The sequence below is a fragment of the Aristolochia californica genome, unplaced genomic scaffold (assembly GCF_029961685.1).
Source record: "Aristolochia californica isolate CCGP_79_NKW_82.1479 unplaced genomic scaffold, dmAriCali1.0.hap1 SCAF_14, whole genome shotgun sequence".
Lineage (NCBI taxonomy): Eukaryota > Viridiplantae > Streptophyta > Magnoliopsida > Piperales > Aristolochiaceae > Aristolochia > Aristolochia californica.
The window spans coordinates 451,787-479,245 of NW_027181815.1; the positions used below are offsets into that span (position 1 = coordinate 451,787).

General features: G+C 37.3%; 5 protein-coding genes and 1 long non-coding RNA gene across 11 annotated transcripts; 3 read left to right on the forward strand and 3 right to left on the reverse strand.

The window, feature by feature from the left end:
- Positions 1-165: 165 nt before the first annotated feature.
- LOC137950707 (phosphopantetheine adenylyltransferase 1) lies at positions 166-7,562 on the reverse strand. The gene is made up of 7 exons (XM_068797308.1): positions 7,338-7,562; positions 6,644-6,776; positions 6,438-6,509; positions 6,252-6,311; positions 2,466-2,560; positions 1,443-1,512; positions 166-618 (listed from the first exon to the last, which is right to left on the reverse strand). Exons 1-7 carry the CDS (start codon positions 7,364-7,366, stop codon positions 523-525), a joined length of 555 nt encoding a protein of 184 aa, XP_068653409.1. The 5' UTR covers positions 7,367-7,562; the 3' UTR covers positions 166-522.
- A 1,075-nt stretch (positions 7,563-8,637) lies between these two features.
- Positions 8,638-13,104, reverse strand: LOC137950130 (vacuolar-processing enzyme-like). Its single transcript, XM_068796510.1, has 13 exons — positions 12,778-13,104; positions 12,422-12,571; positions 12,260-12,379; positions 12,066-12,192; positions 11,842-11,951; positions 10,820-10,984; positions 10,566-10,722; positions 10,211-10,296; positions 9,926-10,125; positions 9,727-9,779; positions 9,427-9,632; positions 9,126-9,332; positions 8,638-9,029 (listed from the first exon to the last, which is right to left on the reverse strand). Exons 1-13 carry the CDS (start codon positions 13,102-13,104, stop codon positions 8,847-8,849), a joined length of 2,091 nt encoding a protein of 696 aa, XP_068652611.1. The 3' UTR covers positions 8,638-8,846.
- Positions 13,105-14,413: 1,309 nt separating this feature from the next.
- LOC137950923 (uncharacterized) lies at positions 14,414-16,480 on the forward strand. The gene is made up of 4 exons (XR_011112021.1): positions 14,414-14,771; positions 15,434-15,552; positions 15,930-15,996; positions 16,091-16,480. It is a non-coding gene; the product is annotated as an uncharacterized lncRNA (long non-coding RNA).
- A 2,006-nt stretch (positions 16,481-18,486) lies between these two features.
- On the forward strand, positions 18,487-21,179 carry LOC137950565 (uncharacterized). The gene is made up of 3 exons (XM_068797110.1): positions 18,487-18,799; positions 19,466-19,624; positions 20,659-21,179. The coding sequence occupies exons 1-3, from the start codon at positions 18,542-18,544 to the stop codon at positions 21,007-21,009; spliced, it is 768 nt and encodes a 255-aa protein (XP_068653211.1). The 5' UTR covers positions 18,487-18,541; the 3' UTR covers positions 21,010-21,179.
- Positions 21,180-22,636: 1,457 nt separating this feature from the next.
- Positions 22,637-24,121, forward strand: LOC137950131 (probable protein phosphatase 2C 12). Its single transcript, XM_068796511.1, has 5 exons — positions 22,637-22,810; positions 23,045-23,347; positions 23,457-23,574; positions 23,646-23,869; positions 23,939-24,121. The coding sequence occupies exons 1-5, from the start codon at positions 22,637-22,639 to the stop codon at positions 24,119-24,121; spliced, it is 1,002 nt and encodes a 333-aa protein (XP_068652612.1).
- Positions 24,122-24,297: 176 nt separating this feature from the next.
- Positions 24,298-26,422, reverse strand: LOC137949951 (large ribosomal subunit protein eL31-like). Of its 6 annotated transcripts, none has more exons than XM_068796228.1 (3): positions 26,349-26,422; positions 25,429-25,530; positions 24,298-24,720 (listed from the first exon to the last, which is right to left on the reverse strand). In XM_068796228.1, the coding sequence occupies exons 2-3, from the start codon at positions 25,509-25,511 to the stop codon at positions 24,441-24,443; spliced, it is 363 nt and encodes a 120-aa protein (XP_068652329.1). In that variant the 5' UTR covers positions 25,512-25,530; positions 26,349-26,422; the 3' UTR covers positions 24,298-24,440. The 6 variants fall into 6 exon arrangements, with proteins under 6 accessions (XP_068652329.1, XP_068652331.1, XP_068652330.1 ...); XM_068796230.1 differs by having other exon boundaries at positions 25,429-25,527; positions 26,349-26,412; XM_068796229.1 differs by having other exon boundaries at positions 25,429-25,536; positions 26,349-26,404.
- Between the last annotated feature and the right edge of the window lie 1,037 nt (positions 26,423-27,459).

The window sequence follows — 27,459 nt, forward strand, 5'->3', positions numbered from 1 at the left end:
ACGCCACCCTATAGATTATCAAAAACTGAATATCCAGTTCCTACTTCATCAGATACTTATCCCAATTCCAATAATGAATCCAAAAACCTGACTAACCAATCGTGACGAATTGAATAAACTTAATGAAAGAGTAGCACAAAAACAAAAAAAAGAAACCCTCTTGAATTACACAAATTCTTTTTATTAAAACAAATATAGAAGAATAAAGAGAAGTGGAAAAACAGAATAGAGCTTACCATTTTAACCAATATCCACTAAGGGATACACATTCAAGGAAAGAAATTTCAATAAAAATATCCCAATATCTACTCCGGGACTTGTGATTCCAGCCTTGTCGGATTCCTTTCTGGAAAAAAATTATTTTTAATCTTTTATTGTCAACCTTGGATGATCAATTGGTTTTATTCACTTTGTCCCTCTCAAGGGAATCAACTTAATGCGAGCAGTCTCACCATGCATAAGCATAATTGTGTGATACATAACTTGTCATTGGCTTTCATGGTAGTTGAGAGTGGTCTGCTGTTACAATTGCTCTTTTTCTGCCTCAGCTCTTCTGAGAGCAGATGAACTTAGTTTTTCGCCATTGCCCCCTTCTATTAAAAGATCAATCACCTCAACCTGGGAAAGCATTCACATTACGGAAAGAGAGATAAGCAGAACTTCAAAGCCAAACTTCTGATAGGACAAAAGACAAGTAAGTTCATAACAGTTTGAGCAGTAGCTTTGCAGGTTACGGGAAAAGAAAGTCACTGAATGCCAAATATATACTCCTTTTCCTTTTCATCCATCTTCTAGAGGAAGTCAAATATTGAGGCTGATACTAGTAAAACAGAAGTTCCTCATAATATATATAATGCTAGACAAAGCATACAAGTCAGTTTCAAAAAGATTCAAAAGAGAAGCTCATCAAATATTGTACAGATTCGGAACAGATTTCATGCCTCTGACTTTTCTTTGTTTTTTCCTTATTGATTTTTTTTAGAACAATCTAGAATTTAATAAGAAAGAGTATTCAAGGTATGGGGAAAATGCAGCTCAGAATTCCCAGCCATCCTCTTCATTACCCAGTTGGTACCATCATTTCCTAAGAGCTCCACACTCACTCGGCCTCTCTCATACAGGACCTCCCTCCACCACCAACTTTGTTACAAGATAGTGATCTGATAATTTCCACCCACATATATTTTTAGTTCTGTTAAGGTTGCACAAAGGAGATGTCAATTTGCCCTCCCCAACAAATAAATCTGGTTAGTGCTACAATATCTAAAATTGGAGGTCTAATTTAAGGTAAAACCTCTTATATTTGGAAGAGCAATGCTTGCATGAATACCTTCGTTACACGTGCAAAGAATTCTAATCAAAAAATAAAAATAAAATAAAAAAACTTTCAGGAAATTAAATCTTGTGATGAAATAAAAGAAGAAAATTAAGCAACATTGAACCTTCAATTGCGGTAGACCTCTCTCAGCTCTCTTCTTGTTGACTGACAGTCCACCACCCAAAGTTTCTTTACTGAAATTTAGGGCCAAATGACACATCATTAGTAAGTAAAATATAACATAAACCACCAATAAGTAACTTTTAAGCCTTTCAGCCAAACACTAGTAATGAACCTCTGCGAACAATCAAACTGGCTTTATTAATCGACTAAGTTTGTATCTTAGCAACATAAACAAGGGCTACCCAACATAAACAGGGGAGTGGAAGAAAAATATGGATATTAATTAATGCAACTAGGGTATGTTTACATGGATGCTCCTCTGAATATACACATATTTTACAGTGAAAGCATCTCAAAGAAAAAGTTTTTTTTTTTTATTTTCTTTTTTTGTCATTACCAATTAAAAGCACATTATTGGATTATAGAATGAAAATATCTAAGTTTATCCAGAAATTTAGTGTGCTGATCTTTGTAGTCTGAAGCATATGCATCCCACTGCAATGTTGGACATCTGTGGAGTCCCAGCATATGCTTCAGTGTCAGCCAGTATTCAATTGAAAAGTAACCCTGCACATCTATTCAGAGACGCACAAAGGGCACAGAAAACTAAACCTGCTAGCTGGAGGAAACATAAACACATGGCAAGATAACAAGCTGTATCTTCCTCTCCATGTAAAGAAAGGAAAACTGGCAGCATACAAGCTAGCTGAATCATCAAATCATATCTTTCACTTTCCAGACAAACTATTTTTTTTTTTTCTTTCTTTTGAATTGACATTCCAGTAAAACTACCCACAGAAAATTAGTTTATTCTTCATGTGGAATAATTAAATAGTACAAACTTCGATAAGAAAAACAAACTTAAAAGACTTTCATCCTTTGGTGTGTTTCCACCTAATGTACAAGTGAAGTTTTAAAACGACGAAGCAGCTAAGAGTGTATATCTCGAAGGTGCCTTCAGCATCCAAGGAAAATAATCAGCTAAAATGAGGCCCTTGGACTTGAACAAGAAGTGCAATTCTACCTGACAACAATGGCATGCAACTTGTCATCGACAATCGAAGGGCCATAAGGATCAGTAATAGGCTCCACATACACCGTAAGTCCTGGTTTGATGGACTAGGGACAGTCCAAAGAAAAAACCATAATGATAACAATGTAAAAAATAAATGTTGTTCATTTCAAAGGAAATCTTGCTGTATGCTTTATGCATGCAAATCTTCATATAACTTGTCCAACACACTGGAAGCGATCAAACTCCACAGGAAGAGCTTTTCAGATCCTAAGTATCATATATTCCAAGCACAAATATAACATAAAACATATATATAAAGCTACCACATGCCTATTGAACAGAAGATTTAATAGAACGTATATAAGTCATGCACCACACTTCAAATAAGACAGATACCCCTAAGCACTAAATTTGTGCAAGAGTCAAACTTCTCTATTCAGTTGCTCTTAGCAATTGGATGCTTCAGAGTCCTTCAATATATGTCATGCAGCAAAAGCTTACATGCTCCCACACATACACTGATTCCAGGGATTATGACTATGAGGATACCAAACATGATCATCAGACTCCGTAAGATGCAAGCAACAGGGTGTCTCACTTAAGGAGACAACTTGATCACAAATTGTAAAGTGTGCTAACTGTGAAATTCATATTAGATGCTTTACTATGTGGAGTTTTATGTGCTATTAGGAAAGCATTATGTGATGGTCATATGAAGTCTTAATGTCCACATGAACCAAAGAGAAAGTTTTATTATGTGCCAGAATTAGTCAGCATGCCTTATCCAGACCCTCTCCTACAATAACATATTTCAAGATTAAAAAAACATTTAAAACAACTATAGGATGCTTTCAAGTGAATGAAACCAACAAAACCCTCAAATTCATCTTGAATCAGACTACGGAAATTTTGGATCAGAGAAAATATCAATTTTTTTATCTAATGAGCCCACAAATCCCCTTTTTTATTAGATTGCTTGCACAATTAGTGTAGAATAATTCAATCAAATGGTATTGAGCTGCGGCCATCTGATTCTTATTCTCGAGGGCAACTCCCTAGTTGTCTATTTTGGTGCTGTTACCTTAGGTAATGGCTAAAGTAAATGCCTATTGATAAAAATAAAAAAAAAATTGTTCTTTTGTGCCTACTTACCTTCTCCATGATCATTAGAAGCCCTTGAGAAGGTTTTTCTATCTTAAATATGTCTCCTTTATAACCTTTGACTACCAACATCAGTTATTTTGTGATTGATGTTATATTGGTCTGTTGAAAACCCGGTGCCTGTCTGTGTGTCGGTGCATATTAGACATTTGACATAATTCTGAAGTGAGATAGTAGTTGCTATGGCTGAGCCAAGTGATATTGTACTTGCGAAGATTGATGAGAATGATAGCCATATTACTCAAAGTACTTCATTTAAATTTGTTAAATTTATGGAAAAGAGAAAAACTTCATTGACTTTTTGTAATCAGAGTACATGAACCCCTATTTATAACAGAGGAAAGTAGTAGAGTCCAATTACAATTAAACCACCTTGTCCCAATTACACCCAAATTCTATCACTTAAAGATAAGTCCCAACATGAGTCATGTAAGAGGCCTTCATATATTTTCTTCAACAAAATTGAATAAAAAAAACTACATAGATGGGCATAGATTGTTCAAATCTTTCTTGGCTCAAAGAGAACACTAAGGTTTGTAAGAAAGGATCCTCCTGAACTCAAACAGAATGAGAGCCTGAAGATTACACTATATTGTCATGGTTATTAAATAGTATAGAAGCTCAATTGGTCAAAATAAGATTGCTAGAGGGATATGGACTACTTAATGGGGTTTTGGAAAGATGGGAACATGTCAAGGATCTATGACCTGTACATCAAGGCCTTCACTATGCAACATGGCAAGAAATCTTTGACAGAGTACATCAGTGATTTATATAGAGTGTTGAACTCTTGATATATCATCTGCTGGTGGGGAAAGCCCTTTGAGCAGCAAAGAGAGGCACTTCAAGTTGTCAGTATTTTGCGAGGAATCAAACCAGAATATGATGATGTGCGATCTCAAATTCTGGTCAGTGTCACTTCCAAGTCCTTTGAATAAACATGTGCAAGCTTGTTAAGGGCTGAATCTACAGTAGTTCCAATTCTTGATGCACCCAAAGAAGATAACTCTTAAACACTTAATACCAATCTAGATAATCATCAACTTCGTGGCCACCATTGGATTCAGAAATCTCCACTTTAAAACTAGAAACCCATTTGGTATTTGAAGTATCTTGGACTCCTTTTCAGCAAATTATAATCATGACTTTGCAGATAAAGTGCTCTTTTTGGTCACGGTGGCTGGGATCAAGTGGCTAAGGGGTCATGAACTCCACTGCATTATCTCGAACTTGAGCACTACGAGTTCCGTTAAGTTTTGAAAATTGTTGAAGAATTAAGTCAAACTTGCTGGCCATTTTCGCTTGTAATTTCTCTTGAACGTTCTAGAACTCGTGATTGTATTTTGACTCGCCTCCATATTTTCAATTCAAGTATGCCTTGAATCTGACCCAAAGCACGAGCCTTAGCTCTGAAACCAATTGACACAGCACATTGATTTTGATTCAAGCAATGAGAAGGCAAATGCCTCCAATAAAGTCTGGGTGACCTTGATTCTAAAAACAAGTAAAAATCTACAACCTCGATTCAAGTGTAATAGGCAAAACTTGAAGGACAGAAAGTAGGGTTTTTGTGGCTATTAAGAGAATAGCAAACAGAGAAAATAACACAAAGGATAAGTTTATCCTGAGTGAAAGAAAAAAAAGAATTTTATTCAATTGCAAAAGAGACTTCTGTGTTACATATGAAGGCTTTTTATAGGCATACAAATTAACAAAAACAAGAAATTACCACTCTGGCCACCTTAGGAGATAGACTCCAATTAGGACTTTCTAAGTCTATATCTACTAGCTGGAAAAGAAATCAAAACAGGAAACAGTTTCTAGCTTAATGACTTGTTAACCTTAGACTACACTAATTTGGAAACAAGGTCCAAAGCTAAAATAGCAAATTATTACTTGAAAAACTCTGAAACTGAAGGCTATAACTAAAACAAAAAGTTGCTTGTCTAGTTAGAATTTCTAATTTCAGCATGCTTGAAATAGGAAATTGCAACTTAGATAAAATTTCCAATTTAGGACATTTTATATTGGAACTTATCCTAAAGAGGAAATTCAAACCTCTTACATTAACTATTTATATTTTTTTCCTCTTCTTTCACAAACATGAGTGACTTTGGGGTGATTTCTTGTGCTTACATATTCCTCAACTAGATCATCTACATTAATAATATACTACACCACCTACTCAAAACAGACAGTGGCCTGAGATATAAACAACACAAATAGGTAATAAATTAAATGCAGAAAAAATTAAGCCCAACAAGGCCGACATGCGAAACAGAATCCTCAAGTAGAATTTTTTTAATAATGATGAGAATGAATTTCACTGAAGGGAAACTAAACTACAGCTACTCCCAAAATAGAAATCCCGAAGCAGATAGGCTAAATGAGACCTAATTGCAATATGCAATAACAAAAAAGCAATACAAAAGGAACAATGCTCAAGTGAAATTGTATAATACAAAGTTACACCAAGTAGTCATCTCTATGACTAATCTCATTATTTCATCTTTTTTTTTTTTTTGGCATGGCATATTATTCTATCCTTTGACCATCCAATATTTTCTCTTTCATGTCATTCAGTAAAACCAATTCCATCTTTGGATTAAAAAAAAAAAGAACTTGGAGATATACCTTGATGTACTCTTCAACAGCCTTCATTCTGGTCTCAATAGGCTGAATTATATCAGCTAGCTGCAGAAATTTTGATTTTATAAATCTTTAATTCTTTAATACCCAAATTAGCATTTTGCCAAATAAGTGAGCGAGAGAAAGAGAGAGAGCGAGCAAAACTATAAGAGTAAAACTAAAATATTGTACCTCCTTCTTTGCTAACATAGGTCCTGTACATACACCAACCACGATCCTATCTCTAGCCAACTTCGTTGAAGCCTAAAACTCCACCAAACATTGATGATAAGAGATATGAAAATAAAAAAATCAAAGAACATGAGGATCTCTTTTTGAATGGAAAATGACTTCTGCAATGTAAGAAAAAAATCCAAAAAAGAATAAAATGAAAAAACCTCTAAAAGCTGACGGTGGCCATCATGGAGCCGATCAAAAGTTCCTCCAAGCACAACTGCACCATATGGTTCAGAACCTAATCCTGGCTTGAAGGATTCACGTGAAGCAGATGGCTCCTCAATCATTGCCATTCTATGACAGAAAGAAAGCCCAAAATCAACTTATAAATATGACTATGGCTTCAATACTTCCTGCTGTTGGAATCTACTATGTAACTGGTTTAAAAAAAACCAACTCCCCAGAGGCTAACTTCCTTAATTCATTAATTAATACCATTTTCATTTGATGCCAAAGATAATAGATTTGAGTTTGGTCCCTTTGAGCTTTGGAAAGAGAATCTGCCAGTGCCAAATACACGAGACGGTCTAATAGCCTTCATGCAGGTAAAGACTAATCAACATAAAAGTAAATAACAACAACAAAACAGGAATAAATATTGTATTCACTATGGCTTGTGGGATCCATGTATTTACATGGAAACCCCACTTTACGAGGATAAAAAAAAAATGAATTCAGTGCACATGCCCAACGTAAGCTAAAATCATACTATTAACTTAGACAAAAAAATATCGAATTTCAATACCTCTAACCTCTATTTAACCCAGAAAAAAAAATCCGTCTTTACGAGGTCTTAACCGAAGAAGAAGAAAAATACGATTCGGAAAGGAACAAAAAGGAAGGGGGAAGGCTTACCTCTTTTCCTCCACTTCCTCCGTTACCATCACAGCTCCCTCTTCCGCTCGCTCTCTCTCTCTGATTTCCCGTTCTCTCCGAAACCGACGCCTCCTTTACTTCGATTTTCTTCACAGCTCCCTCTTCCGCTCGCTCTCTCTCTGATTTCCCGTTCTCTCCGAAACCGACACCTCCTTTACTTCGATTTTCTTCCCTATTTACCCTTTCTTCTGGACGTTACCAAAATGTCCCTCTCGTTTCTCTCTTATCGTACACGTACCCTTAAGCAGGGAGGGTATGACACAAGTAAGGAAGAAGGCAAGGAGATAAATGAGATGCAGGGCGGAGAAATAAGGAGTAGGCCAGAACGACTCTCCCGAAAGGATGTTTACCATAAGACTGGATAAGGTGAGACGCGGGTGTGAACCTCTATGAGCTCCCAACTAATCTCTTATTTATTAGATAGTATTGTAAATTGATAGAAAGAAATTTATAATAATCCAAATAATCTATTCGATAATAAAAAAATTAATAATAAGATGACAACATAGTTAATAAATTTATTTAATATTATTAAAAACCAATAGACCAGCATTTCGGACAATGGAATTGAGTATTTAAACATTTTTAAATTAATTATAATAAGGAAAGATCATCTCGTTCAATCAGACATGCTTTCTCGTTCAACAAAAAAGAGATGATTAGGAAAATTCTAACATGAAATAGGATACTATAGTTAAGTCACATCTTTGAAGCTTTGTTTTTCTCTGGAGTAAGTTCTCCCGCTCTCATCTTCCACTTCCTCTAGGCTTATGTTGTTATGCCCTAGAATTACCATCAATGGTTGCATGAGTCAGGCTTTTAAAGTCATCTTGAATGATACTTGAAGATGCAAACGGCAGTAAGATTCCCACCTACAATCTGAAGTAACACCCCAACAGCAAATTACATTGATTTATAAACTGGACGTAGATTTTTATATAACTAGAACTTTGGTTTATCAGAAATTTATATTGATAGCAAACTGCTTGGGCACTTGTCTCCATGGCCATATTTTATGCTAGTAAATATGACTATGGCTTCAATACTTCCTGCTGTTGGAATCTACTATGTAACTGGTTTCAAAAAATCCAACTCCCCAGAGGCTAACTTCCTTAATCCATTAATTAATACCATTTTCATTTGATGCCAAAGATAATAGATTTGAGTTTGGTCCCTTTGAGCTTTGGAAAGAGAATCTGCCAGTGCCAAATAAACGAGACGGTCTAATAGCCTTCATGCAGGTAAAGACTAATCAACATAAAAGTAAATAACAACAACAAAACAGGAATAAATATTGTATTCACTATGGCTTGTGGGATCCATGTATTTACACATATATATATATATATAACCACAGAGACTAAACACAAATCAACTGCCTCATCAACCTGCTTGTCGTTTCCCAAGCTATATTTTTACTGGGGTAATAGAGAATGACCAATAAACTTGAGCACACCTATGGCTGCTAAGATTCAATGAATATGACTATCACGCAGAAAATCCCTTTGTAAGAGAACTGTAAGGGTTCAATGGAATCTTGTCGCATGCTTCTTTGGAGACTTTAGCCATCATCTCTTGATTGATTCCTGCATTACAAATGTTTGCAATGGACCGCATGTGTTTCATGCCATACTGAGACAAGGAACCACAATGAGTTTCAAAAGATCGTACCTGGACCAGGAATTCATACACATCAGTATTCAATTCAGGTACATAGGGTAGTATTTCACAACAGGAGTTAAAGAAGGATGGGTGTTGGCCACTTACCATCGTCTTAAGGCAAGACCAATCATCTACCAAAGGCTGGCCCACTGGTCGAACAGCATTCAACACCTCGGAGCCCTTAACAGAACCAAATAGTAACTTTCCGATGAGCTGGATGCTTCTATCAATATGCATTCTATGTGACATCATATCAAGCAGCTCCCTTTGAGCATCCACTTTCTTTGGAGAACCTTCAGGGGCTTTCCGGAACTTAACATAAAAAAGAAAATAGAAGGTACAGATTAAGAAAATCAATTGGCGTGTTGAAAGTGGAGAGCCCAAAAATCAAGCAAATCAAACTAACCTTATTCCAGAAATAAACAAGATCAGCATCCCGTTGGTTCACGACCTTTGAAGGTAAGGTTAGCGCATTGTCATCGATGAAAGTAAAATTTCCATTTTCAGGATTTGTACCAATGTACAAGAATAGGTGCTTCATGTTAAGATCCAAATCCCCATATTGCATAACATGGGATCCCAAGTCGTACGTGCCATGCTTTGAGGTCCTGGCTTTGACCCACATAGGGTAAGGGAATGAGATCTCTCTCAGATCCTGAAATTGATTCCACCAAAACAACGAGAAAAGGAAGAGAAAGATGAACACTCACCAGATCGTACTGCTGCTTCAAAGACTCTGTCTGCAAGTTGTGTACATCACTGCCAACATATGACCAAAATGTGTTGAACTAACTTCAACTAAAAAAGGAATTGTACCAAGAAAAAATACATGTACAACAGTAAACAATACTTATTGCTTACAATAAAAGAAGATTATATATCATTTGATGCAGAACATGACAAACCTGTCTTCCATCCAAGAAATACTGTACAAGTCTCCCAGACAAGTATCATACTCCGGAGGTGAGCCTTGGATCTCCCCAGGACAGTAAGTTCCCCAGCTGCTTTCTTCACCATTTGAACCTGTGGTTGCATAAATGTTTAAGCCTTCAGGGAGAAGGCCTTCAAAGACACTCCCCGACTCGCAAGCTTCAAGGTAGAAAACCTGTAACATTGTTGAATCATAACTTTTTTTCTTTTCATGAAATCAAGAATGGAAGCAATAAACCTAGATAAGAAATGCTGCTCACCAAGCTCTCGTAAGACTTTGAAGCATGCTTTTTCTTTAATGCCCCAATAATATCATCAGCATAAAGATAAGGAGAGGTGGGCATCCCTGAAAATTTTTAAATATTATTTAGAGAAAAACATTTCAAATCAGTAATATGTTTTTCCTCTTTTCAAGAAAATGAACTTTGGGTCAAGGTCAAACTCGAAAGTTAACCTGGAAGTGTGATGCTGATTAAGATATGGTAAATTAATTTACTACAGATATTCATGCTCTTTATTCAATTTTTTTAGTCGAAGTGGATTTCAGCAAGAACTTGAATAGAGATGTAAAAGTAACTCAAAACTTCCAATGATGAGAGTAGAAGGACTACTAACCAAGGACACCGGGACCACCATGATCGGAATAAAACACAAAAATATGGTCATTGGGACCACTATCAACAACTTTCCCAATGCCAACAGTAAGAGCCGTTTTATTCCCAAGGAGAACAGCTATAAAGTTGTTAACAGTTACCTCATCTCCAACATAATCCTGCAATTGGATATCCTTAAGCTTGAGAACACAAGTGAAACACAGTAATACATGACATGCATCAACGAAAAGAGGCTTTGGAATGTGAAAGTTTAACCTTGGGAACTCCGGCATAAACATCCTCACCCTGTGGGTGATTTATTATGATGCCAGGATGAGGATTCTCCACATTGTAAGCAATATCATCATACATGAAAACTACGATGTTTTCATCTTTCAGACCACCTTTCTTCATGATCTGGTATGCGTGGCACACATCGGCCTGTATATGTTTCAATAGTAAATTGTAAACTTTTAAAATCAGCCAGAATTAAATCTACATTTTAGAACACACAAAATTAAACAAGGAAAATCGATCAAACATATCATGTCAACAGAGGCAGGAATTCCATAATTAACTACGATTTAGAAAGCTTCCAAGGTTGAAAGAGTATTTAGACTTGACAAGACACTGTGATCTTCAAGCGATACATACATAAGAAACCTCAACTATTGCAAACTTCACCAATGATTAGTAGACAGCGATTGAGATATTTTAAAAATCTTTGCAGAAGAGCATTATCGACTAATGAAATTAGACTTAAAATCGTTAGCACTAGACAAGTGACACTACCCTGTTAATGGAAGAGTATGAGTAGTCCTAAGTTTTAAAAGACCTGAAATAATCTTTAAAGGAAGAACTGTAAGATCAATAATAATCAAAAGTATTACACAAGAAAAGCGTGGAAGATAGACAGCACGATTTCCTCAAATTGAAAGAGTAACTTGCCTCCAAAGATATTTTGATAAGAATAACGTATCTAGAGTTTGAAGAATGTCCACAGCAAGTCTTAACTAAATCTGAGTTATGAACACTATATAGATGCAGAGAAACCACCACAAGCCAATTATAGCTGTAAATAGAAAACGAATAAGCAATCTCTATCAACCAAGAGAACAAGCGTACAAAGGCACTCCAGGATTTGAACAGAGGAGGAACAAAACACGAAAGTCTACTAATACCAACATAAGCTCAGTAGAACACAGAGATCGCAAAAGAATTCAAAACAGAAGAATTTAACAGCAAAAAGAAAATGCCGAAACAGAAGAATTCAAAACTTCAACTAAACAAATATCCACCTGGTGCCTATAATTCCAATAACCAGACGAGCTGGCGACAAGGACCGCCCACCTCGTCCCGGCTGCATCCGCTCCGTCCGACAGCATTCTGATCACATCTCGATAAAAAACTCAGCATTTTCCTTTCAGGATCTTTCGCTCAATATTTTAGTTTCCCTCTCTTAGAGATATTTTCTATAAACAAAATAAAAAATATAAACAAATAAATCAGTGTAGCGACTTACTTTTAGGACCCCCTATGTTAACCACAAGCAAGGTCTTTGGGAGTGGGGCCAACTCATCATGCCAAGTTGTTGCAGCAACTCGAAGAGCAGTCACATCTGCCTGATGCAATGCTCCAGTTGTGAGGACCTGACATTCCAAATTTTAAAATCTGTCAGCAGTGTGTGAATGCTAATAAAAATTAGTAAATGACAACCAATTCAATGGCATGTTCAAACTTTTGCTTTGATTCTAATAGATGAAACTCTACATCCACACTTCCTATGGTCTCAATTTCATATGCATTAATTTCAATTTGATCAGCCGACAATGAATCCTACATCCAGGTGACAATGTTCAGAACAACATATAAACATACCACATGCCTCTCAGGTGGTTCTCTTGGAGTGATCCAGCGGCGCAAGAACTGAGAGGTCTCTTGCTGTCCCTGAGGAGTCAATGGGTAGTAGTCATGCTTAGGAGTGACTACCAAGTCAAACCTGTTTAGATGTGTTCTTGGATGCTGTATCTGTAAAAACAATAACAAAAGATGATACCAATCTGAACACTGGATGAGAAATGCATATGTCATAATTAAACAGCAAGAAGAACAAACCGACAGCTCCCTTTCTTCTATTTGGGAAAAAAAAAATCTCAATTTTGATGATGAGACCAATCTTTAGAGAAACAGCTACATTAATCAATTTTATACAGCCTGCGGAAAAATAACAGTACCTCTTTTTGTTCTGAATATTGGATACGCATACAAAAAAAGAAGTTAACATAGGGTTTATGGAAAATGAAATCATTATCATACTTATCGAATGTCTCACGGGCCAATGTTGCAATGTGTTTGGAGTCAGGCTCCAGGACTGATGACAAGCCAATGCTCCTACCATTTTCAGCAGGAAGAGGAACCAGTTTCTGACCCTCAAATGTCCTTTGATGCAGAGGATGGCCAAAGACCCACTTAATGATGTAATCTACCCTTTTAAGGAGCGACACTGGAAGCCATAGGAGCCATTCATTTATTCCTCCCCTTGGTCTAATGACACGCTGCATTTTTAAATTGAGAAAAACATGTGACAAATAAATGAAGAAGAGAAAGAAAAAAAAAGGTTGGCACCAATTCTTATAGCCTATCAGAGTTTAACAAAACAAGTACCAATTTTCCAAATACGATTAAATGTGGTGCACATGGAAAGTAGCATACCCAATTTACAAACAAGAATAGTTCCCAGCACAACAGAACCAAAGCAATGGCAGTATACAGCTTATCAAGCAAGTAGCAGCTCCAAAATATAGCACAAAGCAAAAGGAGGTGGTTCTTGAAGTCAATAAATGAGAACAAGAAACTTTGTGACAGAATTATTGTACAATGGGTGGCTTGTGGGGATGAAACGTGAGTGAGTATTTTTGCCACTTAACCATTTGAAAAGCCCACCAATACAAGCTATCATACAGGCTTTGATGCACTTCAATCTCTCCCTCTGTATTATGTATTAGCCTTTTAATGCCCACACCTACTTTCTTTTAATTTGACTACTCTTTTGTCACTTTACAATACATATCTTTCAGCCTAGAAGATTGAGCCTTCTGTGTTTCGTTATACATTGTAACCACAGATGTCAGCATGTTAAATATTGAAGAAACCAGATCAGCTTGGACTTGGACATGGTATCAATTTGGCAACTCATGAACAAAAACAAGAGAAAAATATGTTATCGATATCTAAATAGATCTTGTAGGGATACGTAGGAGGCATTTTCAAGGCCTAGTAATCCACCGAAGCCTGCAAATTACATAAATTAATGAACAAAACCCGACACTGAGCATCCCTCAGTTCGATAATGAATTGTCAAATTTCTATGACTCACAAAACTTGGGCACTTTCCCTTTCCAAAGTTGCAGACTCGGATACTTCAAGTAATAGCTGGAGTAAACAACTTGGATTACCCACAAAAACGGATAACGAGGAAAATCATTTAAATACATTCAATTAGCCCTAAAGTTCTTCGACGAAATTAAGAAAACACGGATAGTTCCTTAGTCAAAAAATCTTTAAAACGGTATAAAAATCTACTCACATAAAACGAAAATCGATTAGCAAGCCCAAGCGCGCGAACCAACCCGATACATTAATTTCCCCCCTTTTCCATTTTACTAATTTACCTCCTTGATTTTAAGTGGAACAAAAATTCTTATGAAATGAACTATGAAGGTAAGGAAGATTGCCATTCCAACAAAAGAGGCTCTGTTATTTTAAATATAATAAATTTTAAAAACAACGTTCAAATAAGGAAGAAAAACCTAAGTCTGTTATTTTCAAATAAGGAAGAAAAACCCGGACTCCATACTCCAGACTCCCGACTCTAGCCTCTCGGCATACTCCCGACTCCCGACTCCAGCCTGTGAAACCTCGTCGCTATTTGTGACTCTAGCCTCTCGGCTTTAAATTCGTCGCTATTTGTTGGTTAACAGACTCTCAGATCCGACTTCCAAGGGCGGTCGCGAATCAAATTGCAGGAGATTGTTTTATATTTCGCGTATGCGGTACCGTGTCTTATCTGTGGGGATTTCAATTGGAAACGGAGGTCCTGCCCCTAAAAAAAACTTTCAAGGAGACGAGTCGATGAGTAATAATCCCGAGGAAGAGGGTGCTGGTTCCTTCAACCCTCTACATTCATTGTCTTGCACCAAATGGTTCGATGCTCTGTGGTTTTTTTATTGTAGGCATCTCTCCTCCTTTCTCTCTACCTGTCCTTTCTTCACTATTGCAGCTTAATCGAAAACGTGAATCCTGCTTTCCTTAGTTTATTTCGGGAAAGAAAAAATGTGAGTCTGGCATTGTATATCAAGACCCTAACTTGTCCATTGCCTTTTTCCTGTCCTAATATTTATTTGCCTTCGGCTATTTTCTTTTGCATATTTAGTTCTCCACTATTAATTCAAAAGGTTTAACTGGAATTCGAAGTTCCTGATGAGTTCTAAGAAAAAATCACTTTTCCACGGGGCTTTTGGAGCTTGGTTGGCGTATTATGTACTTTTGCCACATTAGGCATCTTTCTGATGAAATATCCCACCCCGGAATGTAGATCGCTGCCAATATTGGTGTGGGAATTTGGCTTCCCCGAGACAATTGCATATTTGGTGTGATGGTTGATACAAACCAACACAAAAGCTTCCATCAACCAGTGCGGATGATGCAAATACTTGGAAGCATCCCCTGGAAGAAAATTCTAAAATAAAGTGTTCTGAAATATCTATTGATATTATTTCATTCATATAGGGAGATTGCATAATAGCCCGCCTAACTTCTCGTTCCTCATATGTTTGTCAAACTTCTTGAGGAACTATGGCTTCAAATTGATGCATGATGCTCATGTTGCAGCTCCTGTACACCAGATGCAGCAATATTATAGACATGGATAACTTGACAACTGTAACGCTGAGTGGAGCGCTCTTTTTGACTGTTTGAATTTGATGACCAAAAGATCATCTGAGTTGCAGGTAAGGTTTCGTTGCTTTTGTATTCTTTAGCATGTTAAGTAATTGAGTATTATTTTTAACAAATTTTATCTTGATAAGTATGTCTAACTTTTTGGGCAATTATTTTGTTGTTTCTGCGATGTTTTAAGGTTATTTAAAGTACAATAGCTGCTTTGAGCCTTTCCTACTTGCTTACTAGATTGACTTAGGTTAGCCAACTAATAGATTTTCAGAAACCCTGTAACGGAAGAACGAGATTTTGGTTTTTAGTTCTGAATAATGCATTCGCAAATAACAACATTGAGATATTTGTACAGTAGTTTGTTGGCTTATTTGTGTTGTACCTGTCTTCTACTATTACTCGATGATTAATGGTGCGTCTCAATGATTTGTCACAGTGAGAAAATGCTGGCATTGGGCAAAAACGATGCTTTAATGTCTTTCTAACCATAGAAGAGAGAAAAAGTAAGCAAATTCTCTGTTTAGTTAACATTTCAAATAGTGGATGGTATACTATTGTCATGAAAGGAGATTCTCATGCTGCTGAGGCTTTTGATAGGTATTTTCTGGAATAAGATCTTAAATAGGTATGTTGTGATACAAACACAGCAGAAGATGATCCATATCTGGAGCATTCTGTGAAAGAAATAACAGGCATATCCACCTTTAATGTTGTCTCTTGCTGAAGACATTCTTTTCTGCCTGCTTCTGTGAGCATTATTAGCATCCGATGGCCATCACTTCACTTAGAAGATCTTTCATGAAAGTGAGTTACGAATAGACAGCTATTATTTTAGGTTTTTACTTGGGAAGTTATACCCTTAAATTCTCACTTGATCTGTTATATCTTCTGTCAAGTCGCACAAGCTACTTGGGTGCTCATGGAGGTGGGAAAAGAATGCCATTTTCCTAGATAGTTTAATATCCTGCTTTAGTCTGCATGAGGACAAGCCAGAAGTAAATCATTCAGTTACAATAGATAGCTCCTCACATTCCCTTTTGGGATAGGAAGTTGAATTTTCTTTATAACTATTGGTATTTCACATTCCCTTATGCATGGTGAGACTGCTCGCATTAAGTTGATTCCCTTTGAGAGGGACAAAGTGAATAAAACCAATTGATCGTCCAAGGTTGACAATAAAAGATTAAAAATAATTTTTTTCATAAAGGAATCCGACAAGGCTGGAATCACAAGTCCCGGAGTAGATATTGGGATATTTTTATTGAAATTTTTTTCCTTGAATGTGTATCCCTCAGTGGATATTGGTTAAAACGGTAAGCTCTATTCTGTTTTTCCACTTCTCTTTATTCTTCTATATTGTTTTAATAAAAGGAATTTGTGTAATTCAAGAGGGTTTCTTTTTTTTGTTTGTTTTTGTGCTACTCTTTCATTAAGTTTATTCAATTCGTCACAATTGGTTAGTCAGGTTTTTGGATTCATTATTGGAATTGGGATAAGTATCTGATGAAGTAGGAACTGGATATTCAGTTTTTGATAATCTATAGGGTGGCGTGTTATTTCCAGCAAATTGATAATAAGAGTATTAGTGGTCATTATTTGGTAAAACTGTCTACCTAAGTAGGATCATTTTCAAGGGAGAGATCGTCAAAAGGATACCTTTGCTTTCCCTCTTTAGACCAACAGAGAGAGAACTGAAATGAAGATCCTATGGAAGAAAACAGACGAGACAAGTTAATGAACTAGCTTAGACTGATGCACTTAAAAGAAGATTAAATAAAAACAAATTGATGAAGATTAAGGGGTGGGTGAAAAACCTATCTCATAGTTTTTCTGAGTTTATTGAGTCAACTCACAGAACTTAGACAATCTTAGACAAAAGACGAAGTATGACCCTCGTAGATATGAGAGAGGGCATATATGATATTCTTGACGAGCTTCTTACGTTTTAAGAGCAATGCTAATTTAATTCCCTTGTCACAAGAAAACAGGGATTGATATAGACAAGTTTTTGGAGAGAATTTTTTTTTTTAATGGTGAAGAGACACATATAAATATGCAGAAACTTACTTATCGCATTTATTGAGATGTGTCCTTTATTGAATTGCAAAAATAGAAATGAAGATCATGGAGAACAGGTAATATTTCCTGTAAGATCATATACGAAGTTTCATCAAGCAACTCCTAACTCAGTTTTGCATGCAGTAAATACTCATACAACAGAAGCCCACCTTGAAAACACAGCAATGCAGAAGAACGGACCTCTACTCAAAACAAAATAGGGTCGGAACTGCTTATATCATCAGGCTCTTGCACATTCTCATCAATAAACACAAGGAATTCATTGGAAACGACTGGAGATCAAAATTTCATAAATGCAGAGTGACATAAACATCAAGACAATAAAATTGACGATCTAATTATTCCGAATGCCCCAAATCGATGTCAAACACATTCGCTCATCCTAACTCGTAACAATTGGTACTGTATTACAAAAACATTAGACTACTGCATTTTCATAGAAAAAACGACACGATGCACGGAACAAGGAAGAGAACACAAAGACTAGAGAAATACACATAAGATAGATCTATGCGCTTGTAAGGAGACCAACCTGAAGCGCAGTTACTAGCGAATGGCACGCAGAACAGAAAAACGAAGAGAACAAAAACGCATTTCATAGAGATGAGAAAACGGACAAGTGAAATAGAATACAGCTTTGAAGTATTCAGATTTGAATTTGGATCAAACTTGAATGTAGGAAATAAATTGAATTTATTTAATAAATATATTATTTAGTTATATAGAAAAAATACTTTTATAAATATTCTTTTAAAGAAAAAAGTTAAATGCAGCTGACCTCGTAACGGGCTAACCAACTAGAAATAGAAACAAGGTGGGCCTAGATGGCTGGGTCGAGTCAACTGGGCTGATCCATACGGACTCTCGTTTTGCCTAATCTCTTACAGCAAGAGCCATTGGAAGAAATGCGAAGAGAAGCACAAAAAGGACTCTGTTGAGGCAGAGGGCAAACTGAAGGAAGACAGAGAAATGAAAGCAGCACGCGGGGAGCCATCCTCCCGACCGTACACTCTCCTGCCTTCACGAATCTGCAGCGAAGATATCCTCTTTTGCGTCGATGTAGACCTGGAAGCGATGGTCGAGATGAAAGGCTCGGGCCACAAAGGCCGTGTCTTCACGCGGTTGGATTCCATTAAGCAGGCAATTCTTCTCTTTGTGCACTCGAAGCTCTCCATTAATCCCGATCACCGCTTCTCCTTATCCTTGCTTGGCCAATCTGTCTCTCGGGTAATACTGCAGTTATGATTTTCGACCGAATTTAATGGTTCTTTTGTCTCTCAACAAGTGGCATGATTTGCATAGGCAGTATATGCGTGTATGTTGGGGGTTGGAATTTTATTAGTTGCTTGTTGGTAACATATAATATTTCTTTCTCCCTGGTTCTACTTTTGTTGAATCGATCCTCAGTAGACCGAATTTCCGATTCAAGGTATTTTCAGTTAGTTCGATGGCGTGGGTCCCTTTTCTTTATAGTTTAAGGACGGATTGTTGTAGATTTTTGGGTTGAATGATAAGCTGACATTTTGTTGATGAGCTTTGACAAATCTGTCAAACCTTTCAATGCGTTGTTTAGGAACAGGCCAGTTCCCAAAAGGAATTCACAAAAGTGCTTATGGGCATGCTCTCAGTATATTGACATTTTCATGTATGTCTTAAAATTTTTGCTTATTTATCTGAATTATAAAGATTTGTACTTGTACTATATTCATTTGTTACCAGCACATACTTCAACTGCATTGGTTTGTGCTGATAAATTGGTTTTGATGTTTGTGCTTCAATCTCCTTCTTGCTAGGTGAAGGCATTGATCACCAATGTTGGGTTGGTGCAAGTTTTGTTACTCCTTATTGTTTTTTCTGATCGTCTTTTTGTTTTATCTTTTGAGTAAAATGAAGCCTCGGAAGGAGTTCAGCAGCGATATAGAGTCCATCACATCTGTACTGCGATCGCTCTCAGCTGATGCAGCATATAGCCATGCTGATCTTACCCAGCTCTTCAGAATAGCTGCCCATGAAGCAAAGAAATCCCAGGCTCAATCTCGGATTCTCAGAGTTGTAAGTTTTGTTAGTGTAATTGATCGGTATCTTTGTCTATCTTACAGTTTAAAACTCCAAATTAATGCAGTGTGCTTTTAAGTTTGAATATAGGAGAAATTTTGATATTTGTCACACATCCTTTATGACCAGAGTATAAACATGCTTGAATTTAATCATGGCGATGGGTCCTGACATGCAGTTGGCAGACATTCTTATTTACTGCCAGTAGATGGTTTTGGACAATTTGATAAAAAAAGTTTTTATTGGTGGACGACTCAGAGAAATCTTGGTAGAAGACTGGCCCCACTTGTATAGGTTGCAGAAAATATTCCCAGTCAATTTGGGATTTTATGAATTTTTTAATTGATCAACAGAAATGATTCTCTAGAAGATGTTTCAGGAAGGGGGAAATATATATTAGTTTTGAAAGACTTCTGAATTCATATTGTGCGGTGCCTAGCACAAAAGTTAGCTTATAACACCACAAAATCTAATAAAGTGTCTGGACTTTTAACTCTCATTCATGAAATGAAAACCTAGATGTTGGTATTGGGTGCTGCTATCATTCTGTTTCTAAAGCCACCATAATGAGCTGATTGAAGATATTCATCCGTGCACTGTAAGTTTTGCTTATTTGAGGACCTTGGCTAGTCCTCTATTATATCATCAGTATTTTTGGCATAGCCTCTGGCTCAAGAATGTTTAGATGGATGTGTGGCAAGAATAGGGAAAACAAAGTTCATGCAGGTGAGTATTAGAAAAATATAGATTATTCATGCAGCTGTCCAACAATGTTGGGACAAAAATTTGATGGTGGTGGTGATGATGATGATGATTCTATTGTTTGTCATTAATTTTCTTTATTCATACATGTCGGTGACAGAATTTGGACTCATAAAATGTAGCAAAATGTTACCAAATGCATAAACCCACTGATACACACTAGGAAAGGTTGGAGAGAGTTCTGTCAGGTTGAATTGCCTAGCAAATCTTATTATGAGTCTCTAGTATACTGCATAGCTAATTCTAATTGCCTATAATGTTTGCTGCAGATCCTCATATACTGCAGATCATCTGTTATGCCAGAACACCAGTGGCCTGCAAGCCAAAAGAACTTCTCCTTAGATGTCATCTATCTCCACGATAAGCCCGGTCCTGGGAACTGCCCCCAAAAGGTGTACGATGCACTAGTGGATAACCTAGAGCATGTTAGCGAATATGAGGGATACATCTTTGAGACCGGGCAGGGTCTTGCACGTGTGCTCTTCCGCCAGATGTGTGTGTTATTGGCACATCCACAGCAAAGGTGTGCCCAGGATGATCTTGACATACCCAAATCTCTTACTAAGAAGGTCGCCGATGCATCTCCGAGTGAAGATGGTCCCACAAATACCAGTCAATGAGACTTCATAGCTATCTGTGCAGCACAGTTTCTGTTCTGTCTTGCTCTGTCTTATATCCCCATAATGGTGTTTAGGGTGGCCATACTGTGATTTTTATCAGCTAGGTTCTCTTGATGTTTCCCGAATGTATTGTACATTGCAAATGCTTATTGAAGAATATCTTAATGTGACTTTTACTTAGTGCGAAGCAGGTGAATGAATACCCATTGTCATACCTTCTCTCTCCCCCATTGTAGAGAGGTTTTAGCTATGAGTGCAGAAGCATAAAACAGGCGCTTCATCTGTTTTGCTGCTCTTTCAGGGAGGCAGCAATAGTCCTCTTTGACAGCATCAAAATGTATCCGAGTGTGATGCAGTTGGGTCTGGGAAGTCAGGTCCAGCCCCTCATTGGATGATTATTAATGGTCTGCTCGAGATAGCCCACGGTCCATTCAGTATGGGATCTTACCCTGGGAGGCAGAAAGGTTAAATCTGCAGAAGATTTGTCACTGAAAATAATGTTACTTCTAAACCAAAGGTTGTACTGTGAAAATTTTGGCCTACGAGGCATATCTTATCAATCAAATCAATATCGATTATGGGATAAAATGTCATCGAAAAATTTGCCCATTGACCTATAAATTTAAAATTTTTGTGTCAACTATTTGGACGGAAATTTTTTTATTAAAGATTGAAGAGGTTGAGTCTCAGGCAAAAAGATTGTTTGCTTCTGTCGTTATAAGAGAACTCTTCTTCTATACCAAATTCCAATGGAATTTGAGCATCTGACGTGAATGTGATTCTGCCTGCCGGTCAGTTAATTTTGACAGTTTCTAACAAAAATATACACCTTTCCAGCGGAGTCCTGTCATCTGCATCGTCTCTGCTTTCTTTACTTTAATGGTAAACCGATCGGTTAGCTGCTTCTCGTTTTAGCCGTTCAAAGACACAGAGAGACCATACACAGAGTTCACCTCTTCACCGTCGTTTGCATCTAATATTGAGCAATGGGAAGTCAAAAGATCATTTGGGTGTTGATGCCCTAACTAGCTTGTTTGTTTTAGTTAAAGTTTCTGGGAGATTATTCAGCTTCATAGCCTCATACTTGATCAGCAACAAGGCTTTTTGTTTTACTTTAAACTAAGTATCAATCTGAAGCTGTTCTTCTCTCATTTTTAGGGTTGTCGAACTTAACTGCTGATCAGTATGCAAGAAATAAGCTATACGAGGAAATGCATCTGAGTGGAAGTACCATCTGTGTTCAACGAGCTTATCAGAAGAATTTTCAACAGATTTAATCTACGTCGACTTACCCACAGAAGTGTTCTTGTTGTGGTAGATAAGCATGACTTTTGGATGAGGAGGAATTGCAGTGAACCAGTCTAGAATTATCTGCTTATCTGGAGAACCCTGGTAGCTTTTCTTTCTTTTTTCTTTTGCTTTGACCATTGGGCAAGTTCCCTTGCTGGCTACACATCATATGTCCTTTTGGTGAGGCTGGGAGACAGTCTTGACTTCTAAAATAATGCCGAACCAGTACAAGAAAGCAATAATGGAACGGTAATAGACCAGATTTAAAAACTGAGAAATGCTAACCCTGGGGAGATATATAGAGGGTTGTGGAAAAAACAAAAGGGATCTGTTGGAGATGGGAATCTGTATATCCTCTGCATCTGCAAAGGATCATGAGAGTGAGGTGATTCCCCAGTATTTAGACTTTGGAGAAGAAAACTTGTGCTCATGTAGAATTCCTGGCCTTGCTTCTCTTTATTCTCAGGAAGGAAAGAAAGGTCCTAACCAGGATTCTGCTATAATCTCTCAGGTATACATGGACTGTGTTGCATTCGATAGCTAGCCCATTTCAAGATCTGTTGTCTTGGTTTGGGTTCCCTTTTCATCTTAACAAACTGTAGTTTGCTTTCAAACAAGATTTATTTCAAGATCTGTTGTCTTGGTTTGGGTTCCCTTTTCATCTTAACAAACTGTAGTTTGCTTTCAAACAAGATTTATTTGCAAAGTTACAGAGCCTGACTTTGAGCTTGTTCTCTTTTTGAAGGGCTATTTATTAGAAGATGGAGTCTTCTGTGGAGTTTTCGATGGGCATGGGAGAAATGGACGCATAGTGAGCAGACTTGTGAGAGATCGGTTGCCTCCACTAATCTTGAGCCAACACAAGACTCTGTCTTCTCTTTATTCCAATACTGGAGAAAGACTTGAGAGAGATGAATCAACCTCCAAGTTAGATCAATGGAGGGAGGCATATATCAGTGCTTTCAAGGCCTTGGACAAGGAGCTGAAGCTATTAGAGCAATTAGACTGCTCTTGCAGCGGCACCACTGCTGTTACCATCATTAAACAGGTAAGAGCAACAAGAGAAAATCTGGATCAACAAAGAGAAACCTATCTTCTGATTTAATGGGTACATGAATTCTTATTGTTTTTTTTTTTTTTTTTGTCAAAATCAATAGGGTAAAGATGTTATTATTGCAAATCTTGGAGACTCCAGAGCAGTATTGGGAACCAGATCGCATGAAGGAAATTTGATGGCTTTTCAGCTTACAACTGATCTGAAGCCCAGCGTGCCTGGTGAGTCCTCAAACTCTTAACCAGTTCACTAACTAGAAATACTCAAGGTTTTGGCAATGGCATCCATGCAGAAGAAGCAGAACGGATAAAGAACAGCAGAGGCCGAGTTTTTGCACTCAAGGAAGAACCCAACATTGAACGAGTATGGCTGCCGGACGACGACACCCCAGGGCTCGCCATGGCCCGTGCTTTTGGCGATTTCATGTTGAAGAGCTACGGCATAATCGTCATTCCCCAGATCTCTCACTATCGCCTCAGCGATAAAGATGAGTTTCTTGTTCTGGCAAGTGATGGGGTAAGACTAAAACTAGGAGCTGCATCTTCCTGTTTTCCATTACAAAATCTAACCAACGGGAACGTGCAGGTTTGGGATGTTCTCAGCAACGAGCAAGTGGTGTCTATTGTGTCATCAGCTGAGAGTGAAGAAGCAGCGGCGCAAGCATTGGTCGAAGAAGCTGTGTGCGCATGTAAACACAAGTTTCCATGTACAAGAATGGACGACTGCACTGCGATTTGCCTCTTTGTGAGAGAGGCAGCAGGAGGATGAATCCAACTGAAGGAGAGTAAACGTACACAGCGTTTTGTTTGACAAGTTTTTTTCCCATGAATAATTTTTTCCTCCTGCTGGGCAAACCATTTCTGGGGGCAGAGCCGTAGATATTCATTTAGGAGAGAAAGATGATGGGATCCCAATATATCAGTAGATAATCTTCCAAGTAGTGATCAAAACAAATACCAGCATATTATCCCAAAGAAACTTAGTTCCAAAACCATAAAATTTTGCATGACTTTCTTTCCCATTCTCACCTAATTTACAAGATGGAACAAGCAAAAAAAAATTAACTAGGCTAGAAAAATATCTTAACCTAATCACCTTCCTCAATGACCTTTGTGCCCAATCCTTTGAGTCCCTCGGGTGGGATTTCAGCAACAGTGACAAGAGAATAAAGCTCTTCCTTGGCATCTTCCTCTTCATTTCTCTTTCGAGCAATACGAACCCGCACACGCCTTGGGACACTTCGGATCCCCCTGCTCCAGATGTGCTTGTTCAATTTCACATCCACCCTCACATCCTTTGTCCCCATTGCCTTCTCTGCAAACTTTCTGATCTCTTTTATGGCTTTAGGTGCCATCTTCTTGAGAGTGCTGTCATTGATATTATCCAGTTTACTGATTTCAGCTTACAATGACCAATGCATAATTCCAAAAACAAATCTTAGAAACCAAGTTTCTACTTAATTGTGACTATCTATAACTTTTGCATCAATTACGGGGTACTTATTAAACTCTAGAAGAAAACAAGGTGGCAGACCCCTCTGGTGTTTTCATTCAAGAGTGGACTTATTGATAATTACTGAATCGGATGAGTCATGCAGAGAGAAACTCAACACTACTCAGGAAAAGCAAAGAGGAGAGAGAAAAAAGAGCAAGAAAGCACCACCCTTCACATACATTTCTATCAGTCAAATGATTGTTCTGACATTCCTCACAAATCTAAAGAAATAACAGTATTATCTGGAAAAAATATAAAAAATTTCATAAAGATAATTAGTTAAAAATTTGACCAAAATAACCTGACTAGTTGCAGAATAACATCTTGAAAACAAGAAGTTCCTAATGGAAAATGGACAAACTCAGTTAACATATAACTGTAATCAGTTAGTGTGTTGCTTGCCAGAGCAATTTGTAACTACTCGGAAATGTACAAAAAAAATGTGAACAAATTTAACCAGTAACTGGACTTAGGTAAAGAGCATTACAAGTTCATAGATCAGTTGGGAGATGAAATGAAATATTAAATAAAGAATGGTTGTGCAAAATTAAGTCATCAGAGGCAAGAGTAAGACTACAAACCAGCCATGCAGGCGTTTGTGAAGGTTGATGGTGTATTCCCTTGTAACCACTTCTTCTTTCCTTCCCTTGCTTTTCTCAACCATTGTATCAACCGTCAAGCTGCTGTTGCTACAAAGTAAAATTTAGTACCAGCACAATACAACTATCAGCTGAAAACGAACTTCTTTTCTAAGGCAGTAAATTCAACCATATTGGCTCCATAATCTATCAATGAAAATGCAGAGAAACAACCATATTAAAACAATTAAGATACTTCTAAGCGAAAGCTAGAGAAATAAATTGTATAGTCCCCGTTGTTCTCAGATTTTCACTCACTGTGACATAAAAATGATGGTTTTTAGATATATCAAAAGCAATGGGAAAAAATACATACCCAATTGATACATGTGCATGCATATTAAAAACAAGCTACACATGGTTCGTCATTGCATAACCGTAATATTCCAAACAACATTCAGTAGTTCTGTTCTTTCCCTAGGCTCATTACTAGACACGGAAGGTTAACACTCAACATACTAGTCAGTTGCCACAAACATCCACAGGCGCTTGCATTGTTAAAGGAACTAGCCTTTTTCATTTCACTTTCTTCTCTAAAATAGTAGTTAGAAGTCCAAATGCCATTCTCATTGTCTCCAACAATAGGGGCCCGCGGAAGATACCGATCGTGAAGGTGCCCTATCAGGGGATACAGTTGGAACGTCTTAGGATCAGACTTACAGAGAGACGAAGACTTTAGCATCATTGAACAATTAGGAAGAAAATCTATAAGGATAAAACAACTATACTCCGGCAAGATTAATGAAAAAACCAAGAAGAATGAAGAGTACAGGTAGATTCTGAGAAGAAAGATGAGGAAACTGCAAAAAATGATTTGAACAAATGCTTTTTAGTTTTAAAAACAAACAGAGACGAGAGAGTACCTTGAGCGGGGGAGAGATGAAAGAGAAGTGGAAACAAGGGTCACTACTGCTCCCCCTGCTTTGTAGTGTAAGAAACCCTAAAGTTCTGACTCGCGAGTCTCGAGTATAAAGAAGCCGCATACTGAGGTACGCTAGCTCGCATGAGAATGGTCCGCTAGACGCGATCTCAGACGTCGATCTTGTAAGTCATATGATATCGAATGAAAAAACGCGATCTCAGACGTCGATCTTGTAAGTCATATGATATCGTATGAAAAAAATTCAAGAATTTGTATAAAAATTAATAAAAAAATATTTTGAAAAAACCTTTATTTAACATATGTGTACAAATTAACAAAGTGTTTAGGGTTTAAGGTTTAAGAGATTAAGGTAATCTCAGGATCAAATGAATTTAGAGCAAGGTTTAGAGTGATCCATCATCAATACACTTTAGAGTTTAATGCACTTTGCATACACCAATGATCCAATACGAAAAGTTATTTGGTGTGAATTGGTTATCTCAACCATTGATTGATCGGACGGCTGAGATAATGTTTTGCATGAAATAATTTTTCTTATTGGATCCCTCTGGTCTTTTGAAGCACATTTTTATGGTCTTCAGAACACGAAATTCTGAATTCGAGAGAGGAAGATTCTTTGGTTCAAAAGGTTTCTTCCATCTTACTATGTTTTCTTTTGATATAATTTCTTCTTCGTGAATTATCATTATCTCGTCTGTAATTGGCATAGATTAACAGATTTGGCCTCTGAATATTGGAAATTCGCTAAATAAAACCAAAGATAATCACAACTGGTTATGAGTTCAAAACTGGTCCTCTCTGTCACAAGAAAGTCACTCGTTTATCTACATCCCCATACCTTGATCACACTCTAGGTAAATCATGGGGTACTAAAATAGTGTGTAAGAGATGTTGGTTTCTGCAAACTAAATTGAACCAGCCAAATCAGATTGGATTCAGGGGTCTGATCCGGTTTTCTATACCGGATCACAGAACTATGTTTACAGCAACCATTCTTGGAGCCACCAAAGTACAGAATAACCAACCTTTTCAGTTTTACATCTACAGGAGAGGTGATCAAGATCTTTGAAGTGTTCATAACATTTCATAAC